We start from the raw sequence: 23,273 nt of genomic DNA on the forward strand, positions 1-23,273 counted from the left end.
TGAACACCATGCAGAGGTCTCACTACACCAACTTGTAGGTTTAGCTGAACACTGTGAGCAGGACGCACAGCACTAACTTGTAGTTTTGGCTGAACACTGTGAGCAGGACGCACAGCACTAACTTATAGTTTTAGCTAAACACTGTGAGCAGGACGCACTGCACTAACTTGTAGCTTGAGATGAACACTGTGCAGAGGTCTCACTACACCAACTTGTAGTTTTAGCTGAACACTGTGAGCAGGATGCACAGCACAAACTTGTAGTTTTAGCTACACTGTGAGCAGGACACACCGCACTAACTTGTAGCTTGAGATGAAGACTGTGCAGAGGTCTCACTACACCAACTTGTAGGTTTAGCTGAACACTGTGAGCAGGACGCACAGCACTAACTTGTAGTTTTAGCTGAACACTGTGAGCAGGACGCACTGCACTAACTTGTAGCTTTAGATGAACACTGTGCAGAGGTCTCACTACACCAACTTGTAGGTTTAGCTGAACACTGTGAGCAGGACGCACAGCACTAACTTGTAGTTTTAGCTGAACACTGTGAGCAGGACGCACAGCACTAACTTGTAGTTTTAGCTGAACACTGTGAGCAGGATGCACTGCACTAACTTGTAGCTTGAGATGAACACTGTGCAGAGGTCTCACTACACCAACTTGTAGGTTTAGCTGAACACTGTGAGCAGGACGCACAGCACTAGCTTGTAGTTTTAGCTGAACACTGTGAGCAGGACGCACTGCACTAACTTGTAGCTTTAGATGAACACTGTGCAGAGGTCTCACTACACTAACTTGTAGTTTTAGCTGAACACTGTGAGCAGGACGCACTGCACTAACTGTAAATAGTCTAGTTGCCTGACTGTGGTACTAATAGGATCAAAAGAACACCAGCAATTTTATTCAGGTAGCTGTAAATACTGTAACAAGACAAGCCTGCCTGTCAGTAAGAAGATAACAGGAATGGATCTAGCTGAACACTGTGAGCAGGACGCACCCCACTAACTTGTAGGTTTAGCTGAACACTGTGAGCAGGACGCACCCCACTAACTTGTAGTTTTAGCTGAACACTGTGAGCAGGACGCACCGCACTAACTTGTAGGTTTAGCTGAACACTGTGAGGTGGACGCACCACATTAACTTGTAGGTTTAGCTGAACACTGTGAGCAGGACGCACTGCACTAACTGTAAATAGTCTAGCTGCCTGACTGTGGTACTAATAGGATCAAAAGAACACCAGCAATTTTCTTCAGGTAGCTGTAAATACTGTAACAAGACAAGCCTGCCTGTCAGTAGGAAGATAACAGGAACGGATCTAGCTAAACTGAATACAGTGTATATATATATATATATATATATATATATATATATATATATGCAACGCCTGGGATGCATATATATACACAATACACTGTAAGTGCAGCTAAACTGACTGACTGTTCTGCCTAATCTATCTAACTCAAATCAAATGACACTGTCTCTCTGTCTATCTCTTTCAACGCCGGAACACACACTACACAGGGCCGCCGTGCAGGCGGCCTTATATAGTGTGGGGCGTGTACTAAATCCCCTGAGTCATAATTGGCCAAAGCCTCCTTGGCTTTGGCCAATTACGGCTCTCTGTTCAGACGGCGCTGTGATTGGCCAAGCATGCGGGTCATAGTGCATGCTTGGCCAATCATCAGCCAGCAATGCACTGCGATGCCGCAGTGAATTATGGGCCGTGACGCGCCACACGAATTTGGTGCGAACGGCCCATATCGTTCGCAATTCGGCGAACGGGCGAACAGACGATGTTCGAGTCGAACATGGGTTCGACTCGAACACGAAGCTCATCCCTAGTGGGGAGTAGACCTTTTTATCAAAGCCTAAAAGCAAACATTAGAAATGTACAATTACTTCAAAGGAGAATTCCACTTTATTTAAAAAAAATATGTAAAATTGCTACACAAGCCAGTTTGTAATTTAATTTTATAAAAAAACTTCCTTTTCATTTCAGTCTGTATCCATGTAGATATGTAGCCAATGTAGCCACTGTAAGTTTTGACTCCAAAGAAGATAAAAGCATCCAAGAGGCGGTTTACTTTGATGTGAATTCATATAAAGTAGTGAGAGGGCAAAAATATTTGAAGAGCTCACTAGCTCAGATTAGGCTGCTCACAACAGACAAGGCTATCCTCGAGTGCAGTGGTGGCTGGTGCTCAATATTTTGGGGGGTTGCGGCAAACCAATGCCAACCCCCCCCATGTGGATGGGAATGCGGCAGTCTTGCACCCCATGCAGGAGACAGACAGGAATGCGGCGGCGATCAGGGGCCTCCTTACCTCAGGAAGGAGGCAGAACAGGCAGACATGGTTCTGGGCTGCAGCTCCTTGCTCTGGAGCCATTGCTTCTCCTCCAGGCCGAACAGGAAGTGGGTCCTGACTAAGACCCGATTGGCCAGGAGTCCTAAGACTCCCTGGCCAATAGGGTCTCAGGAAGTGCTTCCTGATTTGCTGGAAGGAGAATCAGGAAGACAGTAGCGAATATTGATTAACACACAAGTGGGCGAGCTCACTGCGCCCCGAGCCCACCCTTTTTTTGAAGCCAATTAGAACCTCGGGCTCCAATCATGTGCTTAAAAACAAAACCCATTAAAATCCATATGTCAGGTGTCCCGCATGTAGATTAGGGGGTCGGATGCATGGATGGGGGGGGGTGGCACCCATGCACCCCCTATGGATAGGCCACCACTGCTCCAGTGGGTACCCCTGCAGGTTACCAGAAAAAAATGTACAAATGGAAGGAGTGGAAGACTAAAGGATAAAAGAGTCAAAATGTATTTATTAGTTTGTAATAAAACAGCTAATGTGTTTTCGGGGTCAAAGAAACCCCCCCTTCATCAGGGCTACAACAAAACACAATATAATCGGATGAAAACACGGCCTGTCCGTTTTCATCCGATCCCATTCGATCCGATCTGCCAGACAAATGGAAAATAGGACCACCATCTATCTGGATTTGGTGGACCGGATCGGATATCGGCGGATGTCAGCGGACATGCTCCATAGGGGTGAATGGATGTTCCGATCACGTTCGCCTGAAAAACGGACAGGCGGACCTGATTGGACAGTCCGTATGAATGGGGCCTAAGTCTGGAAAAAATTTGTTGAAACAGCTTTTTCTTCAGAACAGAAAAGGGTAGAAATCTGCAATAATGTTTATTAAAATCCTTGTAATGTACAAAGATCACGCAGAGGGGATTGTTTTTTAATAACAAAAGTGGAGTTACACTTGTCTGTTGGATGCCTTCAATCCATATGTGAAGTAGAACACCATTAGGATGTACTCTAGCAAAAGTTACTTTAAAAAATCTATTTCTGATCTAGTTCTGATCCCAGGCCTGCTTCTGTTTGTATACAAAGTGGCTGGGGAATCGTAAGTGATATCGGTGACTAAATATATTCATGACCATATTTTGTCAATGAAATCAGTTAGCTGGTTTGTTGACATTAAACATGGGGACAAGGTGCCTTGTGAGGGGAGAAGGTACTCTCCATGTGTTGAGAGCATGTGGCCTGTTATGGTTCAGGGGGCATTCTTGCTGCTCCTCCCTGTAATCATGTACCTCCTCCTGCTAAACTATACCAGGCCACATGCTCTCAACATTGGAAGGCCCTGGCATGGCACCTTGCCCCCATGTTGATGTGGACAAGGTCCTCATTCCTACATCTCAGTCTCAGTGGATGTGGGGGTCTGATAGGCAGAATCTAGAAGCCTCCTTTAAAAATAAGGGGGCATCCAGATATTCAGGTTCCCCACATGAATTAGTAAAGGGTACATAGTACCCCTTATTATGTAAAATACCTATCCCGATAACTAGTAAGGATCAAATCGGAAACATATTTCATTTGTTAAAGGATAAGTTCACTGCAGACAGGTTGCCTACGGGTTATTTAGATAGTAGCTGACCCAGGGTGGGAAGGGGTTAATACTGTGCCTTGCTGCTCCCAGGTTTTTTTTAACCCCACCCATCTGCTCAGTATTACAAAAGGGTGAAGACGGGGATCCGAGGCCCTTCACTTGTTCCTGCTAAAAAGAAGACGTGATTGCTGTGGAGTAAGACTGCTGCACCTTGAAGTCTGTTGGGGGCATCGGGAGTCCCAAGATTTACCAGTGGCTGGAGAGTACCAAATATGGACTTCTACCTTATGGAGGTATGCTGGGGCAATCTGATAGAGTTAATTAGGGACATTCCACTGTACTGTTCATGTTGAACTGTGTCTTTCAGATAATTCAAGAAAAATTTGCATCAAATGTCTGATCTGAAGTAATTTAAAGGGGTGCATGATGGTTCCTGGTTTATCAAAAGAAATAGGGCCATGTGGGTTATGAAGCAAAGCCACGACAAAAGGTCTACTTGGCAAGTCAAGTTGAAGGAGTAATGCAGTCACTATGGGTAATCAAGTACTAGCACAGGGAACATCGTAGCCATCCCAGAAGCATAGTACTTGGAGCGCGTGACGGGTCTGTGGTCTTGTTCTCTCCTCAGCAGTCGGTCACCCGCAGCAACTGGGACTGGACTCGTGTTTCGCAGAGACCTTTAGCCTGGCAACACAATACGGTAAGGAAGGCGTTAAGGAAGTGCACACATGAGATCTGCACTAGGTGCACGTGGGACCTCATTCTGTCACTGGGAGTGCGGTGGCAGAGATATGCTGGACTGGTGGAGAGGGCATGGGCAGTGTAGTGTCCCTCCTAAATCCAACCTACATCAGACAACAGCGTGTAGTGACATGGGACAGTACTTTTCAGACACTTCCAGGCACTCTATTTTTATTAATGCACGCAGTGACATGGCTCATTTATAAGCCAGGAAACTGCCTTAAAGTTTGGTTCTCACATGGCTGCAGTCCCCACCTGAATGATAGCGTTAATAATAGCAACACAGCTGCTGACACAAATCTCCTGGCAAAAAGACAAAATAACATAAATCACAAAGTGCAGCGCTAAGAATTAGTAAAAAGTCCCAATGCTTGAGAAAATATGACCTCTCAATAAAAACAGTCCAATAAGTGTAGGTCCACACAAAGGAAAATGCTGGGAAGAATCCGTCACCAAGAAGGAAAGGTTCACACTGACTGTTACCCCAATGAGTGGACTACTTAAAGTGGATGTAAACCCGAAAAAAAAAAAAATAAATGATATCATAATGTAGAGTATAAGATTTCCTATCATTTGAGCCCAGTCTTGCCACACAGAGTTAATCCATCTCTGAGCAATCCCCTTTTATTGTTCAGTGAGATAAATCTTGACAAACTGAGAAAAACTTTGGCAAATCCTCCCCCTTGCTGTGAGTGACAGGTGATTTACATCTCTAGTGCACTAGCCTAAGACACATGCAGTGTTTTTTAATTCCCTCCCCCACTCCTTTCTTCAGCAGCTCTGCAAGGATTGGCTGTTCCACACCTCAGCATGATTTGGCATGCTGAAGTCATGTGGTTACTTTCCTGTCTTTTCACTGAATGTTAGAGATCATAGCAGAAGTTCAGTGTTAGAAATACACAGGGGAGTGTAGAGGTGGGCGGGGAGTCTACTGACATCACGACTCCACCCACCGAGCTCCAGACAACAGACCCACCCACAGAATATTTCTGTTTTTCGGGTGTATATCCTTATAGATAACCACTATGGCAGTAGTTTAGAAAGGATGACATTGGGTTTACATCCACTTTAATCAAAAGCAGTCAAACATGCTTGAAAATCCTCCACTTAGATTTCACCATACACATAGGGAGACAGATTGCATGAACACCAATAGGATCCTCTTTAGACAGACTCTCATCACAATAGGACATCATGTAAATAGGTATAAAAAAACTTAATTGCGCAGTATTACTGACAAGTACATTTATTAGGAATACAGCAAAGGCCAGAATACTCACAAACAACGCAGTAAAAAGCGCATTTAAATCCAATAAAAACAATCAATGTTTCCATCCAGTGTGATTGCCGGCTGTCGTGCTTGTCAACGCCACGTAACGATGAGTGCATGCACGGTAAAAGGTACCCCAACGTGCAGGGCAAGTGGCCCCGCCCACATTCACCTTTGAAAAGATATAAATAATTGCACATGTTTTTGCAGGTACAAAATGTGCATTTATTATTTTTTTTTTCTCTGGAGCCTGAATAGCATTGATCAGTGGATCGTGGGTGCAATGTCAGACTCCTGCAAACACTTTCTACAGCTTTCAGCCCATACCTCTGTATGGGCTTACTGTTTGAAAGCTGTAGGAAGTGTCAATGAACTATGAGAGCACTCACAACAATAACAACAAACCATGTGCCGTGGTGTAAAATGGGACTTGTAGTTTATTCATTCACAGATTCCTGGGAATGAATGACACGGCGGAGCCCCACACAGCCATGCTGTTTTTTAAATCAGGCAGTGGGTGCTGGGGGGCATCTCAAGTGTGGGGGTGAGGTACTACTTGGAGCATGTTACACATAATATGCTAAATATGGGTGTAACATGCCAAAAGGTGAATGTAGTCTTTAATGATTATCCTAATCATTTGCATGTAGCTAATTTCCTAACCTTGGGGCCTATGTGTCCTTTTTCATGCCCCAAAACATATGGATTTTGCCGGATAAAAACACATTTCAAGTAGAAATCAATTTTTTTCCAATGGAGCTGGTTTAGTGGGTCTTAACACAACCTTAACATTTATCTAACTCCTAACTTTAACCCTTAACTTGAATCTAATCTTCAAATAATCCCACAGCAGTACTAGCGGTTAAAATAATAGCCTGCACCAGTAGCCGCCCATCTGCTCTCAGGACCCTTTCAAAGCTATGTATATTCTGTGATGTGTTTTGACATTGCTGCATGAAGACTATGCTTCAGAAAGAAGTTCTGTGTGCCCCTGAAACGTCACGTTGGCTGATTGCTGTGGTTTATGCAGTTGAAGAGCAAAATTACTTGACTGCTGGCTTTGCTTCACATTTACATAGTTGACAACATTTTGAAAACATTTCCAGGGACATATTTTCAGTGGCATACCTAGCACATCTGGCACCCTTGACTGATAAATAATCCCCCCCCCCAAAAAAAAAGATCAGAAGGAATAAAGCAGCACATTGCATGTGCCGTGCTGCTTTGTGGATGTGGTCAAAGGTCCCAGGGGCGGAATGGGCACTTCAAACTGATCGAGGCTAAGGAGCTCGCCGCTCGTAGGAGATAGATATTGTTCTTTTATGTTATATGTGAGTACATCTTGATGGTTTTTGAATAAAGCTTTACCCTGCTCAAAACATACTACACTATCTGGTACCCCCTTGTCCTTTATTATCGGTTTCACCTATACTGAGGCACGGAGACAGACACAGGACCCGCGCTGGTCCAGGACCCCAAGTAAAGACAACAGCCACCTGTATTTACTTCTCTGCGGTTTTACCCACTACCGCTAGGTAAGGGGCCACTGCTTACTTTAGTGTGATTTACGCACGAAGAGGATACACATTTGTCTTATTTCAGGCACTTCACTTCATTTGGTTTGAGCACTATTGTCTTTAAGAGGACATTACCACACTGCATTTTGTTTTTTCACTTATGCACACAGTTGCATGTTACCTGGATCTTCTTTATTACCAGACCATATTGGATCATTTACTGTTGTGACACTTTGTGATGTTATTGGATTATTTATGTCACATATCACTATGCACCTTCTATGCGTTTTTGCATGTTTACACAGGAAACTTTTTATATGACTGTGTTTGCACATTGATTTGTTTTTTGCACAATTTATTTTATTGCTAGTATCTTTGTATCATCTATTTTATTGATATTTTTTGGTTTAATGTACTGCTGGATTTTGCACACGCATCAATTCATTTTTTATTTATTTAAATTTATTTATATTTGCACAGGAGTACACCTATTGAATTTCTTATTGCACATTTAAAGCTAAGATTTATTTATTGCAGGATTTTGCACATAGATTGGGCATTCGCATGTGTATTAAGTTGAGATTTATCTATAGTGGCTTGTACCACTTTCCTGCTTTATATCATTGAGGCTGGCAGCAGCCCCCTACCTACACTTCTACAGTACTTCATTATGTTACTTGTAGCAGCCATTCTTTTTGGATAGCGCAGCACCCACCCCTTTTTCTCTTTTCATTTTTTTGGGCTTCGTTTGACCCCATTCGGTGTGTGCAGCTGTTCATACTTTTATCTTTTTATCCTTTTACTTCTCCATCACGGTAGCGCAGGAATATCCCACACTACATTTCTGTCATTAACAATTAATAACACTGTGCATCTGCTGAAGGGCAGCACGTTCCTGTGGTGTCAGGAAAGCAATTTTGCATGTATTCCTGACACACACAAATGTGAAACCAGGCTAAATGTCTCAGCTACATTGGTGGTCAGTGTAAATCTTCTCATTACATTGGGGCTTGGTGTACAATCCTTTCATTCACACTAGTGGCCAGTGTGAAGGTCCCCCTTACATTCGTGGTCAGTGTAAATCCTTCCTTACATTAGTGGTTCCTGTGAATGCTCATATTACATTAGTGGTCAGTGTAAATCCCCATTACATTAGTGGTCCGTGTAAATCCCCATTACATTAGTGGTCAATGTGAATTCCCATTACATTAGAGTTTTCTGTCTCTCGATGGGTCCCCTCACCTCCCCAGTCCATGGTGTGCAGGCAGTGAGGAGATGATGTGCTGCAACCTTTAGCAACAAATAAGTGAGCAGTAATGATGTGTGCTAACCTCTTGCAACCAATCATTGAGCGGGAAGGATATGCAGTAACCTCTATCAACCAATTAGTAATCAGTAATAATGTGCAGTAATCGCTAGCAACCAATTAGTAAGTGGTAAGGATGTCCAGTAACCTTTAGCAACCAATCAGTGAACAGTATTGATGTATAGTAATCTCTGGCAACCAATCAACAAGCAGAAGTCATGTGCTGTAACCTCTGGCAAATAATAAGTGAGCCCTAATGCGTGCTGTAACCTCTAGCAGCCAGTCGGTGAATGGTAATGATACACTGTAACCTTTGGTAACCAATCGCAATCGCTGCCTGATCTGATTCAGTAAACTGATTTTGACCCTAGCTGCTATTTATTGTAGACTTAGAGCAGGTGGAGAGCGAAATTGCATGGAAGGGCCCAAGAAAATGTTTGCCCAGGGTCCAATCAATATTAAAGACGGCTCTGACTGCACAGCACCCATGGACTGAATTGTAGTGAGAAAGGGGCACATAAAAAACAATTGTTTTCTATGCACCCCATTCTCACAACAACACAGCCCACAGATGAAGTGCAGTAAGGTGTGATAAAATACTACATTTTATCGCACCTCATCAGATGGCACCACATGTCACCACACAACAGAGCAATGCATGGCACTGCTGTTCAGTGACATGAATGAAGTGTGACTTTGTACCTTTAAAATATAGTTCCCAGGGCGTGGTCTCGGCATGGAGGAGTGAAGCCGCATCTTCCCAGGGCTCCCGGGCCATGGCTCCTTAACAGACCACCCGCACAGCCTTATCGAGTATTTCGGCTTCACAGCACTACCCACACAGCTGGGAAGACTACTCCGCTGTGTTGTGTGCCCCGGAGCCCATATGGAACAGTTCTTAATACCGAAACAGCCGGCGGCATCAACCCCAGATCCAACCAAGATGGCGTCAGTGTCAGTCACGAGAACGGAGCCTGGTTCGCCTGCAGGAGGAGGAGAGAGACATGATCGCGGTAATGACATGCTACCGTTATCCCCATCTAGCGACCTCTCCCCCTGCCTTCCCTGCTCTCTGTCACTTACATCTCTTGGCAGCCCGGGGGGGGGGGGACCCAGCGTCTCTTTACAGTGGGTTTCACAGGGCACCCAGCCCTCCCAGCAACAGAGCTTAACACTCGGTGTGCCTCTGCCCCTCTCACTACAAGCTTCAATGAGTGTCGCTCCACCAACTCAGCCCTTACATGAGCCCCCATCCATATTTAATGGAGAGCAGGCACTATGGGTCCTCTTACAAAAACTGCCCACCAGAGATGACCTAAACTCTGTAGCAGCCAGAATGGAGGCAGCACTCCGCGGGGAAATCGCAGGAATTAAACAAACAGTGGTAGAAGTGACCACACGAGTCACCTCTTTGGAATCTGACACTGCAACCCTCCACCAAGATTTCACTGCCTTACAAGTTACACATGAGGAAGTGACAGACCAAATCCCACAGCTACACTTATTAATGGACGATCTGGAAAATCGTAATCGGAGGCGTAATATCAGGATTCGCAGTTTGCCAGAGGCCACCCGGCAAGCAGACCACAAGATGACTGTGACTGACATATTTAATGACTGCTTGGAGCGCCCAACGGAGACATCTATTGCCATCGACAGAGTTCACAGAACCCTCGTCCCCAGAAACACAGCGGAAGACAGACCTAGAGATATCCTTTGCTGCTTGCACAACTACTCTATCAAAGAGGACATTCTTTAATGGGCCTGGCATAGAGGGCACATTGACTTTGACGGAGCCCAGGTTACTCTCCTGCCAGATGTCTCTCGGAGGACCCTACAGATGCGCAGCTGCATGAAACCTTTACTGGAGAAATTCGGCGAACAGGGAATCACATACAAGTGGGGTCATCCTTTCCATTTGATTGCACGTAAGGGAGGCCGTACATACACCCTTCAACACCAAAAAGATGTTCCTGCCTTCCTCAATTCCCTTGGGTTGCCATTGATGTCACTACCCAACTGGTTACCATTTGTCCTGCCTTCCAACAACAGTGGTGAACCCTTCTGGCAGACCTTAAAGACCTCCTTGCAACCGGTCTCAATGCAGAAGACCACAGGCTCCTCAGGACAATGAACCATGAACCCCTGGAGTGGAGTTGCTCTCAAGCGAGAAGACTGTTCAAACATTTTTGTTGTCCCCCTACACATGTAAGTGTTACCTCTCATTGTTTTGGTTGTATTACCCCATCTCCATTTGACCGGTGGACCTGAATACTCTCCTAGAAAATTGTCTATGGCCCTCCTAGATTGATTCACCTAACCTAGTCCGTCATCCTCTTCCCCCCCCATACTACCTACCGTTCTAGTTCCTGGCGAGGTCTGACGACCCGTCCCGCCCTACCTGAAATGTCTTTGAAATTTGTGTCCTGGAATGTGAAAATGTCCCAGAAAAACGAACCAGTTGCCTCACTGATCTTTGGAGACAAAGACCTCAGGTAGTATTTTTGCAAGAGACCCATTTTTGGGCGGATAGGATCCCAATACTTTACAGTAAACATTTCCCAATAGTATATCACAGTGCGTCGCCCTCCTCAAAATCAAAGGCCTCGAGTATCCTCATTGACAAAACTTTGCCCTGTCAGCTGAGAGACCTCCACGCTGATCCTGAAGGTACATACCTTTTTGTCAAAGGTACACTTCAGTCGCAAACATTCACCTTCACAAACCTGTACCTGCCGAATGTAGACCAGCTTCTGGTACTCGAATCATGCTTGACCACCCTTGCTTCCTTCACAGAGGGAACACTAGTGTTAGGAGATCTTAATCTTACCATTTATCCTCGCAAAGACTCATCTACGTCCCTGAGATCCCGGAACCGAATCGGAGAACTGTCACACTTCCATCGATTAGTTGACATTTGGCGTATCCTTCATCCGCAGGAGAGGGACTACACCTTTTTCACTGCAGTACATGGCTCATACTCTAGGATAGACCTCTTCTTGGTCTCCCACGCTATGATCCCACTTGTCTCTGGGGCTCAGATTGGGCACATCGCGCTCTCAGACCATGCTCCGATCTCCATAACCTTAGCCATGCTGCGCTCGACACCCAAAACAGCTACATGGCGATTAAACAAATCCCTTATTCAAGATCCCCGAGGTTAGAGCAGACATTTTATGAGAGATGGGACTCTTCTTTGAGAGTAACAAGGATTCGGTCCCTAATCCTCTATCTATTTGGTCAGCGCATAAGTGCTACATAAGAGGACTCAAAGTGGCCAGAGAGAAAACGTTGTTGCTCGCAAAACTCCATTATTGTGAAAAAATCACCCAGACAGGGCCCTAGAGGCAGAAGTAACTAACCTCCGAGAGCAAATCAGAGAGCACTCTCTATTCCATTCTAAGAATAGCCTATTGAAGGTACGCAGAACCTTTTATGAGTTAGAAGATAAATGCAGCAGAGCATTAGCGAATGCCATATGAACCCAATGCAACCTATCCTACATCCCCGCCTTATCTACCTCCACAGGAGCCAGAATTCATGACTCTGCAGAAATGGCAGAGTCCTTCCGTGTATTCTATGAAGCTCTCTATAATCTGCATTCCCACCCTTTGGGAGAACGGCCCCAGAATAGTTTGGAGGCCATAGAGACTTACCTTGCGGCTGCGAACCTGCCTTCTCTCAACGAAGGGGAGGTGGACTTGCTCTCGCAGCCTATAACTCATGAATGCCCTGGCTGGAACTCCAAGGGGGAAAGCGCCCAGCCCCAACGGCTTCACAATTTCTTATTATAAAACTTTCCAAACTCAACTGGCAACTCACTTTTTACTGCCTTTAATGCACTAGATAATCATGCCATACCTCCAGACCTCCTGCAAGCCAGCATCTCTGTTTCACTAAGCCTGAGAAGGATCCGCTTCTTTGCGCAAGTTATAGGCCTATCTCCCTACTTAATTGTGACTTGAAATTATTTACGAAAATCTTGGCCGAGCGAATAGGCTCTGTCCTCCAACGCATAATCCCTCTAGACCAGGTCGGCTTTATCCGCAACAGAGAGACGCGGGACAACACTATTAGGACGATAGATGTGGTGGCAAGGGCCAAACGCCTTAATGTTCCCCTCATCTTGTTGTCCACAGATGCCGAAAAGGCATTTGATAGGGTGAATTGGACTTTCCTCCTGGCCACCCTGCAACGCCTTGGAATGCCAGCCTCCATCCTGTCCTGGATATCTGCCATCTATTCTTCCCCTACCGCATCGGTTAGAGTAAACGGGGTGACCTCCAACCCCTTTAAGATAAGTAACGGAACGAGACAGGGGTGCCCACTTTCCCCGCTCCTTTTCATAATTTCCCTAGAACCCCTATTACAACACATTAGGCTTAACCCAGACATCAGAGGACATGAAATGAGCACATACCACTATAAAATTGCTGCTTATGTGGATGACCTGCTATTTTACATCTCGGACCCGCATACTTCTCTCCCAATCTTATTATTGGCAATACGCCAATACGGGGAGCTATCAGATTTTAAAATTAACCTGAAAAGTCAGAGGCACTGAACATCTCTCTTACCCCTGGCTCCCGGGCTTCCCTTAGTGGCAATTTTCCCTTCCGGTGGACTCCTCAAGCCATCCAATATTTAGGCACTAAAATCCTCTCTGATTTGCACCTCATTTACCAACTCAACTTTCAACCACTCCTGAACGTTTTCTCCTCAGACCTAGACAGATGGAACAGCCTGGCGGTTTCCTGGTTTGGTAGATGCAATGTCTTAAAGATGAATATCATGCTGAGATTGCTTTACCTCTTACAAGCACTACCGGTCAGGATACCACAGAACTTCTTTCGTAAGCTACGCACAGTCTTTATTAGATATGTCTGGCAGGGCAAACCCTCGCGGCTCAAGAAATCTCTATTACAATGGACAAAATCCAGAGGAGGGGTTGGTCTCCCTGAACCAGCCTTGTACTACACAGCAGTCCACATGAACAGAGTGGTGGACTGGTGCAGGCATTCATCACATAAGTTATGGGTTGGTCTAGAACAGGAAACAGTACCGCTTCCCCTTGAGGGCCTACCCTGGAGTGGAACTCGTTCTTCCAGATTCTCCTCTTCCCACCCATTAATTGAGTCCACCGTACAGGAGCTTCACAGATACTTTAGGATAGCGGAGATGCCCAGTTTTCCCTCCCCATTGACACCTATAATTGGACACCCAGACTTTTTACCAGGCCTTTCTCATAGGTCCTTTCGGCTCCACTTAGATCAGAGCCTAGTTAGAGCCTCCTCCTTTTGCGGACCACCTGAATGGAGCGACCCCTCAAGCATATATCCTAGCTTTAATTCCTCCATATTGGGAAGATGGAAGCAACTGTCACACTTTCTCAGATCCCTTCCGGAGATCGGCGGTTTTCGCAGACAACCTACACACTTTGAAGAACTATGCCTGGGAGAGGAACCAATACAGAAATTCCTTTCTAATTCTTACAATATCTTACTGACCCATACGTCCCAACATGATCCCCCGTACCTGAGGAAGTGGGAGAGAGATCTTAATACTACATTTACAGAAGATCAAAAAAATTGAATCCTCTTTTTTGCGCATAAGTCCTCCTTATGTAGCAAATACCAAGAAATCACCTACAAAGTTCTGACGCTTTGGTACAGGACCCCCTCTGTGTTAGCATCCATATTCCCGGGACATAGTCCCCTGTGCTGGAGATGTGGCACACAGAATGGCACATTACTTCACATCTCCTGGGAGTGACCCCTTTCTGGAGACAGGTATTGGGAATCATTCACAAACTTACTTATGTTGCTCTTCAGGACAACCCAGCAGCAATACTCCTGAATCTGACTCCAATGTCCAGTAAGCGTTATCGTAAATACCTATTGAAACACCTCTTGAATTCTGCCAGGGCGTGTGTCCCCAGCATGTGGAAGCAGCATTCCCCACTGTCAGTGACACAGTGGTTTGTTAGGGTTTGTGATATTCAGCGGATGGAACGCCTTACAGCTGCTTTGGGGGAAAGGGAGGAGGAACACAACACCCGTTGGACACATTGGGATCTGTTTAGACTCTCAGACGAATACAAGTCCTACACTTAGGCATCCTGTCCTTGGATAATTTAGGGTCATGGGTCGTCGGCCTCGCCAGAACTTCATACCCACCCCCCTTCCTTCTTATTTCCCCACTTTTGCTCCTCTTTATCTCTATCCCTTCCTTTCTCCAATGACACCACTGGTGTCACTCACCCTTTTTTCCCATAATTAAGAAAATCCCCCGGTTTGCGGTGTCCCATTTTGGTGAAATTCCTATGTCCCTAGGATTGAGAATCATATCTTAAATAAAATATGACGTTTAGAATCATATCACTAAAATGTATTAGCTTGATACCTGGCCAATAGGGATAAGCTAGTCTTACCCCCCCGGGGGTCACTTTTCCCCCAGTTGGTCTTACTAAATAATCCGTGCAGGTCCATTGGAACTATATTTAGTTTATTTTTATTTTTCTCTCCGGTTAGAAGGTTTCCTCTGCTGTCCCGTTTGTACTGTTCGCTAAAACTGGCTGAAATCTTTAAACCACAATTCCCTGCTTCACTAGCACGTTCCAATGGAACCTTGACTGCTATCACATCAATGTACATTGACTTGTTTGAGTTTCTATGAATAACTATTAACAGATACAGATGATTGCCATGTTGTATTCCTTGCTTACTTGTATAATCCGCATTTCTTAAATAAAGAATTTTTAAAAATAAATAAATAAATATAGTTCCCAAAAAAGGAGCTGTGTGATGTAAAACACACATCGCATCACCCCCTGCCACACATCACTGCAGGCCAAATAGACAGCTGCCCGCATCAGTTTAGTGTGCGGGCAAGTGTCTATAGTGCAGGAGCGAAGAGTGAACAATCCACAGCCAGTTTTCAGAGAACAACTAAAATGACCCGAGTAAAAGATTCGGAAGGGAGGAAAAATCAAAAGCACCACATCCCAAAATATACAATTAGAAATGGAAAGGGACATTGAGGCCTTAGATTGGCCCCAGGGACTTTAAACGGTGCTAGGATCAAATAAGGTAGAGAGCATAGAATAAAATAAACTTTATTTAACAATCTTTAAAAAACAGACATTGGCTAAAGACAACATGTAGAACTAATGAAGTAATTCATCAATACAGAAGTTAATACCACTCTCTCAACATGTTTAGCTTTCCTAAGCTTCTTCAGGAGATATATTGTGATATTATGGTCAACTATGAAAATAGAAAAAAAAAATATATGTAAACAAATGTCTGCTAGTAAATTGCGATCATAAATATATATTGATTTAATCATAGGGGAAATATGAAAAATACAAAAATATATATGTATATAAACATCATACATCAAAAAGAGAGAAAAATATATATATATACAACATACATGTATCCAAATATGTGTACCAAAATGCGTCAAAAAAAAAACAAAAAAAAAAACAACCAACCACCCCGTCCTAATTTGCTTTAATTAGTCTTACCTTTAGAAAAATTATAATTAAAAAAAAAATATATAGAGATTTGAGCGATGGTAGATATTCTGCACCTCAGTCCCCACCTCACTGAAAAGGCATGCAGAGAGGGATAAAAATTCTAGAGGTAAATGAAATACTCTAAAGAGGAGAAAAATCAAATACATGGGTATTATAGTCATATCAGTGTAGATAAAGTTGACTAATGATAGTATTTTGGAGATAAAATCCTAAATGGGAATATAAAAATGTACCTCTGATAGAATCAATTCATAGGTAGCAAAGGGTTACATCCAACAGATGGTAAAGAGCTAAATTGCTGTGTATGTGGACGGACGGTTCCTATGCTGCAGTAGGATAGCAGTCGAGAAAGTGGGCAGTATACAGGGCCGGAGGGCCCACAAACAGCTGGTGGGTGAACCAGACCTGAAGATACGTCTGCAAACTAACCACAAAGAACCTAGAAATATAGACATAAGAAGTAAACTAAGTTTGGGATCATGTATAAAAAGGTAGATGGTTGCTAAAGAAAAAGTAGGTAGGTAAAAAAACTTACTGCTATTAGGACAAGTTTTGTTTGAAACAGCATTTCACATCAGGAGCGTCTGTCTGCCCAGCGTATCAGCAGGGGGAATGACAGAAGCTGGCGGGGAAAACCCTGCTTTTAAACCCTCTCCAGCGTGACGACGTTTGACTCATCGTCACGCTGCAGACCAAAAATGACAAACGCGCATGCGCACGCCTCCCGACCCGTCAAAACGAAATAGACGTCGAAAGGCGTCGAATATACAGGGCTGAGCCGCAGCCATCTTGGAAAGTCCTGTGCCCTCAAACTGGCACTACGGAGATTCAGCAGGTTCAAAATAGGGATTAGACTATAGATGTAAACAGAGCAAACAGCAAGAACGCCGTCTAGTATGGTGTAACCAATCCGCATCCGTTTTTAAGGATTCTGTGTCCTGAGATGGCAATAATATTAACTCGGTGCTAAAAAATAGAAATTGGAGCATTATTGTACCGTATATATAACGGGAGGGAGAGAAGCAGCACTGGATGTCAGCTAAAGGGCAACAGAGCAATCAAGACATTGATTAGGAAAAGATAAGCTAAGTGCCCCGGGTGTCCATGCATACCACATTGATAGAGAGGAAAGGGACTGAAAGAAAAAAATAGGAGCAGAAGCTCACACCGCACATCAAATCAGGATATCTGAATAATAACATACAGGATAACAAATGTAGTTGATTAATCAATTGTGTCAATCAAACAATCGTATATATATGAAAATGTTTATGTATGAAAAAATATATATATATATGTATATATAAAAAAAACATATATATATAAAAACGTAGGTGGTGGTGAAGGAGAAAAAAAAAATAAATATATATATATATGAATAAGATTACAAAAAAGGTTTGTAACTCAGGGCATCATTGAGACCTGGGTGTTTCAAGGCATTAAGAGTGAATATCTACCATCGCTCAAATCTCTATATATTTTTTTTTTAATTATAATTTTTCTAAAGGTAAGACTAATTAAAGCAAATTAGGACGGGGTGGTTGGTTGTTTTTTTTTTTGTTTTTTTTTTACGCATTTTGGTACACATATTTGGATACATGTATGTTGTATATATATATTTTTCTCTCTTTTTGATGTATGATGTTTATATACATATATATTTTTGTATTTTTCATATTTCCCCTATGATTAAATCAATATATATTTATGATCGCAATTTACTAGCAGACATTTGTTTACATATATTTTTTTTTTCTATTTTCATAGTTGACCATAATATCACAATATATCTCCTGAAGAAGCTTAGGAAAGCGAAACATGTTGAGAGAGTGGTATTAACTTCTGTATTGATGAATTACTTCATTAGTTCTACATGTTGTCTTTAGCCAATGTCTGTTTTTTAAAGATTGTTAAATAAAGTTTATTTTATTCTATGCTCTCTACCTTATTTGATCCTAGCACCGTTTAAAGTCCCTGGGGCCAATCTAAGGCCTCAATGTCCCTTTCCATTTCTAACTAAAATGACCCCTTCTTCCTAGTAAAAATCACCCTCCAATCCCTCACAGTGCAGATGTCCCCTAACATCCCTAAATTCTCCCTCCCAGCGTACCCCCTCAGCACAGATCCTCCAGCACAAACTCTTTAGCACAGACCCCCCTCCCAGCACAGACTTACCCCCAATACAGACTCCTCAATATAGATGGATCCCAGCACAAAGCCCTCAGTAAAGACTCTCCTCCACAGCACAGTCCAATCCCCCCAACACAGACACCTCTGCACAGACTGCCCTCCCCCCAGCACAAACCCTTCTGTGCAGATTGACCCCCCAGTACAGACCAATCAGTACAGACTCCGCCCCAGCACGGACCCCTCTGCACAGACATATCCCGTAGCACAGACTATCCCCCGGCACAAACCCTTTAGTGCAGATTGACCCCACAGCACAGACTAATCAGTACAGACTCCCCCCAACACAGTCTGATTCTCCCAGCACAGACCCCTCTGCACAGAATTATCCTGTAGCACAGACTGACCCCCTCAGCATAGACCCCTTGGTACAGACCGACCTCCCAGAAAAGACCCGTCAGTATAGACTAACCCTCCAGGAAAGTCCAACCCCCAGCACAGACCCCTAAGCACGAACTCCCCCAAGAAAAAAGACCCCCCAGCAAAGACCCCTCTTATAAATCCACACCTCCCACCAATATATACCCCTCATTATAGAATCCCCAATACTGACACCTCAATACAGAACCCCCCAGTACAGACCTCTCAGTACAGACACCCCCCATCCCCCACCCCTCCTAATGCAGACCCCTCAGTAGTAGAACTCCACTACTACAAAAGCAGAGGAACTTTTGTGCCCCTCTTCAGCACACTAAAAAGTACTGTTTCTTAGATACACATGTGTTTTGATGTCATGAAGGCAGAAGGTAGTGTGGAAGAGGAAGTAGAAGTGAGGGATAGCCGAAACTGTCCAGCTGGAGTCGCTCTCACCTACAATCTCACCCTATGGCATCTTAAGGCCAGCAGCACCTACAGCCTGGACGAAGTTTATGCCCAACTGAAGGTACAATGTGAATGGAACAGGGTATTTTATAAAACAGAGCCATTTACTAAGCCTTTTACTAAACAGAGAGGGGAGGAGACTGGACACGGACATCTCAGGGCACTTGTCTGAAAATCAGGATTGTCCTGGCAAATCCGGGACTGTTGGTATCTATGCATTTATTGTTCCTGGCAGCAACATCATAGTCTGTGCACCCACATCTGTTGAAAGGGAAGAGGAATGTGTGCAGGATGGACATGGTTATGGTTATATTGCCCATCACTTGGAACTAAATGTATGTAAGTTATATAACATTACCTTTGAGTAAGCTTTTAGTGATTAATAGAGTTTTTATTAAACTGTTCTCAAGTTTTCTCCTTTTGCGCAGAAAAAAAGTTTAATTTTTGGTTGGGAGTCTGTCTGTATTATTTTGATTAAATTAGCATCTTCTAATAGTTTTTGTCCTTATTGATCATATACATACTTTTTGGTCTGTATGAGGTGGCTATCTCATATCCTTGGGAACTGGCTGCTGTCAGGGTAATATTGACTAGTCCAGTAAGAAAACCTTGATTGTGACCCATACTTAGCAAAATATGTGCCACTACCAATGCCTCTATATTCTTTATTACCTGAAAAGGAACAACTCTGCAGAACTGAACATGTCTATTCATGGAACCCCTACCTATCCCACATGTCCAGCTGCCCTAATATGCCTACAAGTTTAATGAGTTTTATTAGGTTTTTATATATTAATAAACAAGCTCAACAACATCAGCAATGACCTACCAGTACTTACAGTATAAGCACAGCCTAAATCCCCTAAAAGAATTCTGAGGTTTTCTTGGTTTTACACTGATGGTCTTTAAAAAATCAGACGTGTTCAGGTGGCCATCAGTTGCTATGTTGCAATGACAGGAAAAGTAGTCTGAAATCTGTTGGCATTCGGGCTGACATTCTTTCTCACTGTGAACAAAGTTAATTTAGTAAATTAATTAAAATAAGAACATTTTAATAAGATTTGCTACATTTTACCATAGTTTATTATTTTCTTTGTTTCATAAACTTAGCAATATGTGTGGCCTTTTAAGTAGAATTTTAATTAAAAATAATAATGAGTAAAATGATAGAAGGTAAAGAATACATTTCAGAGAATCCAATATGCATGATATGCCATACAGTAAGCATGTAGCTTCTCCCTAGCTAGATAGGCCTTTGAAGGCTAGTGAAGATAGTTAATTGTAACCCAAGAATGCCTCAAAGGTACAAGAAGTCTTGAAGTTAGGTAGCAAATGGGAAAATCAGATAGCGTGAATCCTTCTATCTATCCAATTATGAATGCTTGGTTATTTTATGTTGTTTTTTTTTTTTTTTTTAATGTTTTATAGCCTATGCGTATAAAGTATATAGGGTATCTGTAATGGTTGCCAGGAATCCAGAAATTATTGTTATCTTAGACCATCCAATGTCCACTAGCCACAATGATTTTTGTATTTGTATTTTTTTGTTTTTACTACTAATCATGCACATTATGCTTATACAGAGCAAAAACCTTCTTGTTGAGTTAATGGACAAAGAAAAATGAAGGATATCTAAACCTAAGAAAACAAGTGTTATATTTGCAGCTCACCAGTCCTTCGATAAAATATTAAAGAATCTTACCAGTCTTTACAGCTATCTTCTATAAACTACAAACAATGTCCCTTTGGATGCGTGGATGCGGCTCACAGCAGGGGTTCGGTGCATGCCTGTTCTCTGTTTCAGGGATGAATCAGGCCTGAATTTTTGCCTGAATTCAGACCGAAAACAGAGCCAAAGATGCACAGGACCCTTGTGCAATCCACTCTGTGGCCACCCCAGAGATGTGTGAACCGGCTGCATTGAGAACCAGTCACAGTCTCCTGTCATGCGAATTTAGTGCAGGAAAACCTGCATCCAATTTGCATCAGTGTGAACCCAGCCTAAGAGAGGTGAGGAGAGGCAGAGGTGTTTGTTGTCTAAATCAGGATAGCAGCACAAGGTGAAAATACTGTTACTTCAGTATGATGGACCTGTTGTCAGGGTCTATGCCTCACATCTGCGAGACTGGGGTCTTGAGAAAGTAGAAGCCGTGTAGAGAGGACCTTCTGTGGGACATTATACAGCTGCACAAGTGAGAGAGTGTGACACAAAGGAGGCTTTCTGATTTAGCCTGTCTGCCTGCATCCCAGGGAGGATAATCCTGTTGCTGTCGTTTATCAGAGACTGCACGTGTGTGAGCCAGAGCTGAGTGACTGAGCCTATGGAACCTGACGTCTGGAACCACCAAACATGTGGCACGGGAGCTGTTGTCTGCCAGAAGTGGTGAGAGGAGACACAGCTTTAACCCCTTGCTACACTCAGCTCACATAGACGGCTCTTTATTTAGTAGCTCCACAGTTATACATCACTTACTCTTAAAGCGACAGACTCTTGTACGCCAATGACATCATGGCCCCACCGCAAAAGCTAACTTTAAGGGGCCAGGTGTTTGCTTCTTCTCACTGCGAGTTGCACTAAAGAACATTGTTATTGAGTTATTTTGTGTCTGACTTTAGTTTTGTGATAGGCCAGAATTCACTTTATCAGTTTTGCAACTTTGAATTCTGTATTGCTTGATGCTAACTTTTGCATTGTTTACCTGCTTTGATATAATACATTTACTTAACATACCATCTGGTAGTCTTTGGTCTAATTTCTGTGTATTATTATACATACGTGGCTTACTAATGCTTAATTTATCCAGGTACAAGTGGTCCTCCAGCTCTAACAGAGTGTGTCGGTGGGGACCAAGTGGTTTAACGAGTCATGGCAGAACAGAGGACTCATCATCATCCATGGCTCCTGCTGGGGGGTAAGCGCTACATAAGCTTTAACCCTCTTGGCACATGGGATAATCAAGTGGTTTAATTTTACTAATAATCTTGCAAATCTATTGCAATCACAAAAGTATGCATCGCAAAACCTTAACAAAAGCATTGCAACTTACCTATTGTAATAGAAGAGACCAAAGTCAATAGATTCAGCTATCTCCTTTCTGATTTGCCAGGAGCATGTAATATTCCCATCAGTAGTATTACAGTGCAGGTTTTGTGGTTTGGCTTCATCTTCTAGAAAATGTAGAAAGAGATACAATGTAAGGATACTGTATGTTATAAACAAGGTGTTTTTGTATACGTGTTTGGCTCTGTAGTTACTATATATGTAGCGGTGGTAGATTTGCAATCTACCGCATGTTAGGAAAATTTAGTAATTTGTGCGTTAGGAAGGTTAAGTTTGCCTCTGTTCCAGTTTGGCTGACGTTGTGTGTGCTTCCGTGCTGACCGGTGGGTGTCGCTGTTACCACTGGTTAGTGTTGGAAAGGCAACATGTTGAAGCGTATGGATGCTCTTCTGTCCCGGAGACAACTCGGTGGAGGTGGTCCTCCGAGTTGCATTCTGGGCGAGGGTATTTATGGGACAGACGTCATATTTTGGGGTTCGTTTTTCAGCCACCTGCTGGCCCTCCTGGCCGACAGGTATGCGTTAAGGAGCTACCTCGTGGCCCCCCGTTCCAGGGGCCCACAATACTTCGGCGCAGGGGTGGGTTCAGAGGCTTGTCTGGGGCCTACCACCACGGCCGAGAAATGGTCCTGAGCTGTCGGTCCTGTGTGACGAAGCTGGACAACCGAGGAGATCCCAGAGGAGGACCCATCTTGGAGGGATCATGCAGAGTGCTGGTCTATAGAGGGGCCTGGTGACTCGGTTGGAGGACGTATCCGAAAGTAACTATACAGCAAAGTGTTGCCGGGTTGGCTTAAAGGTTCAAGCACTGTGACTGACATTCACTACAGAAAATCTGATACATCCTGTGGCAGAGGATCGTACGGGTTTTGTTCCCAAACAAGTCTGTGGCAGAGACTTTGATTCATGCTGCGTACTGGCTGCTAG

General features: G+C 43.6%; 1 protein-coding gene across 3 annotated transcripts in view; it reads right to left on the reverse strand.

The window, feature by feature from the left end:
- LOC141133259 (cytokine receptor common subunit beta-like) overlaps window positions 1-23,273 on the reverse strand; it is a 159,451-nt gene that overhangs the window by 65,632 nt on the left and 70,546 nt on the right. For all 3 annotated transcript variants that reach the window (XM_073622526.1, XM_073622524.1, XM_073622525.1), the window contains 2 exons: window positions 22,334-22,454; window positions 20,126-20,292 (listed from right to left, as the gene is read on the reverse strand). In XM_073622526.1, coding sequence (XP_073478627.1) covers window positions 20,126-20,292; window positions 22,334-22,454 — 288 coding nt within the window. The remainder of the gene's footprint in view (window positions 1-20,125; window positions 20,293-22,333; window positions 22,455-23,273) is intronic.

The sequence above is a fragment of the Aquarana catesbeiana genome, linkage group LG03 (assembly GCF_042186555.1).
Source record: "Aquarana catesbeiana isolate 2022-GZ linkage group LG03, ASM4218655v1, whole genome shotgun sequence".
Taxonomy (NCBI): Eukaryota; Metazoa; Chordata; class Amphibia; order Anura; family Ranidae; genus Aquarana; species Aquarana catesbeiana.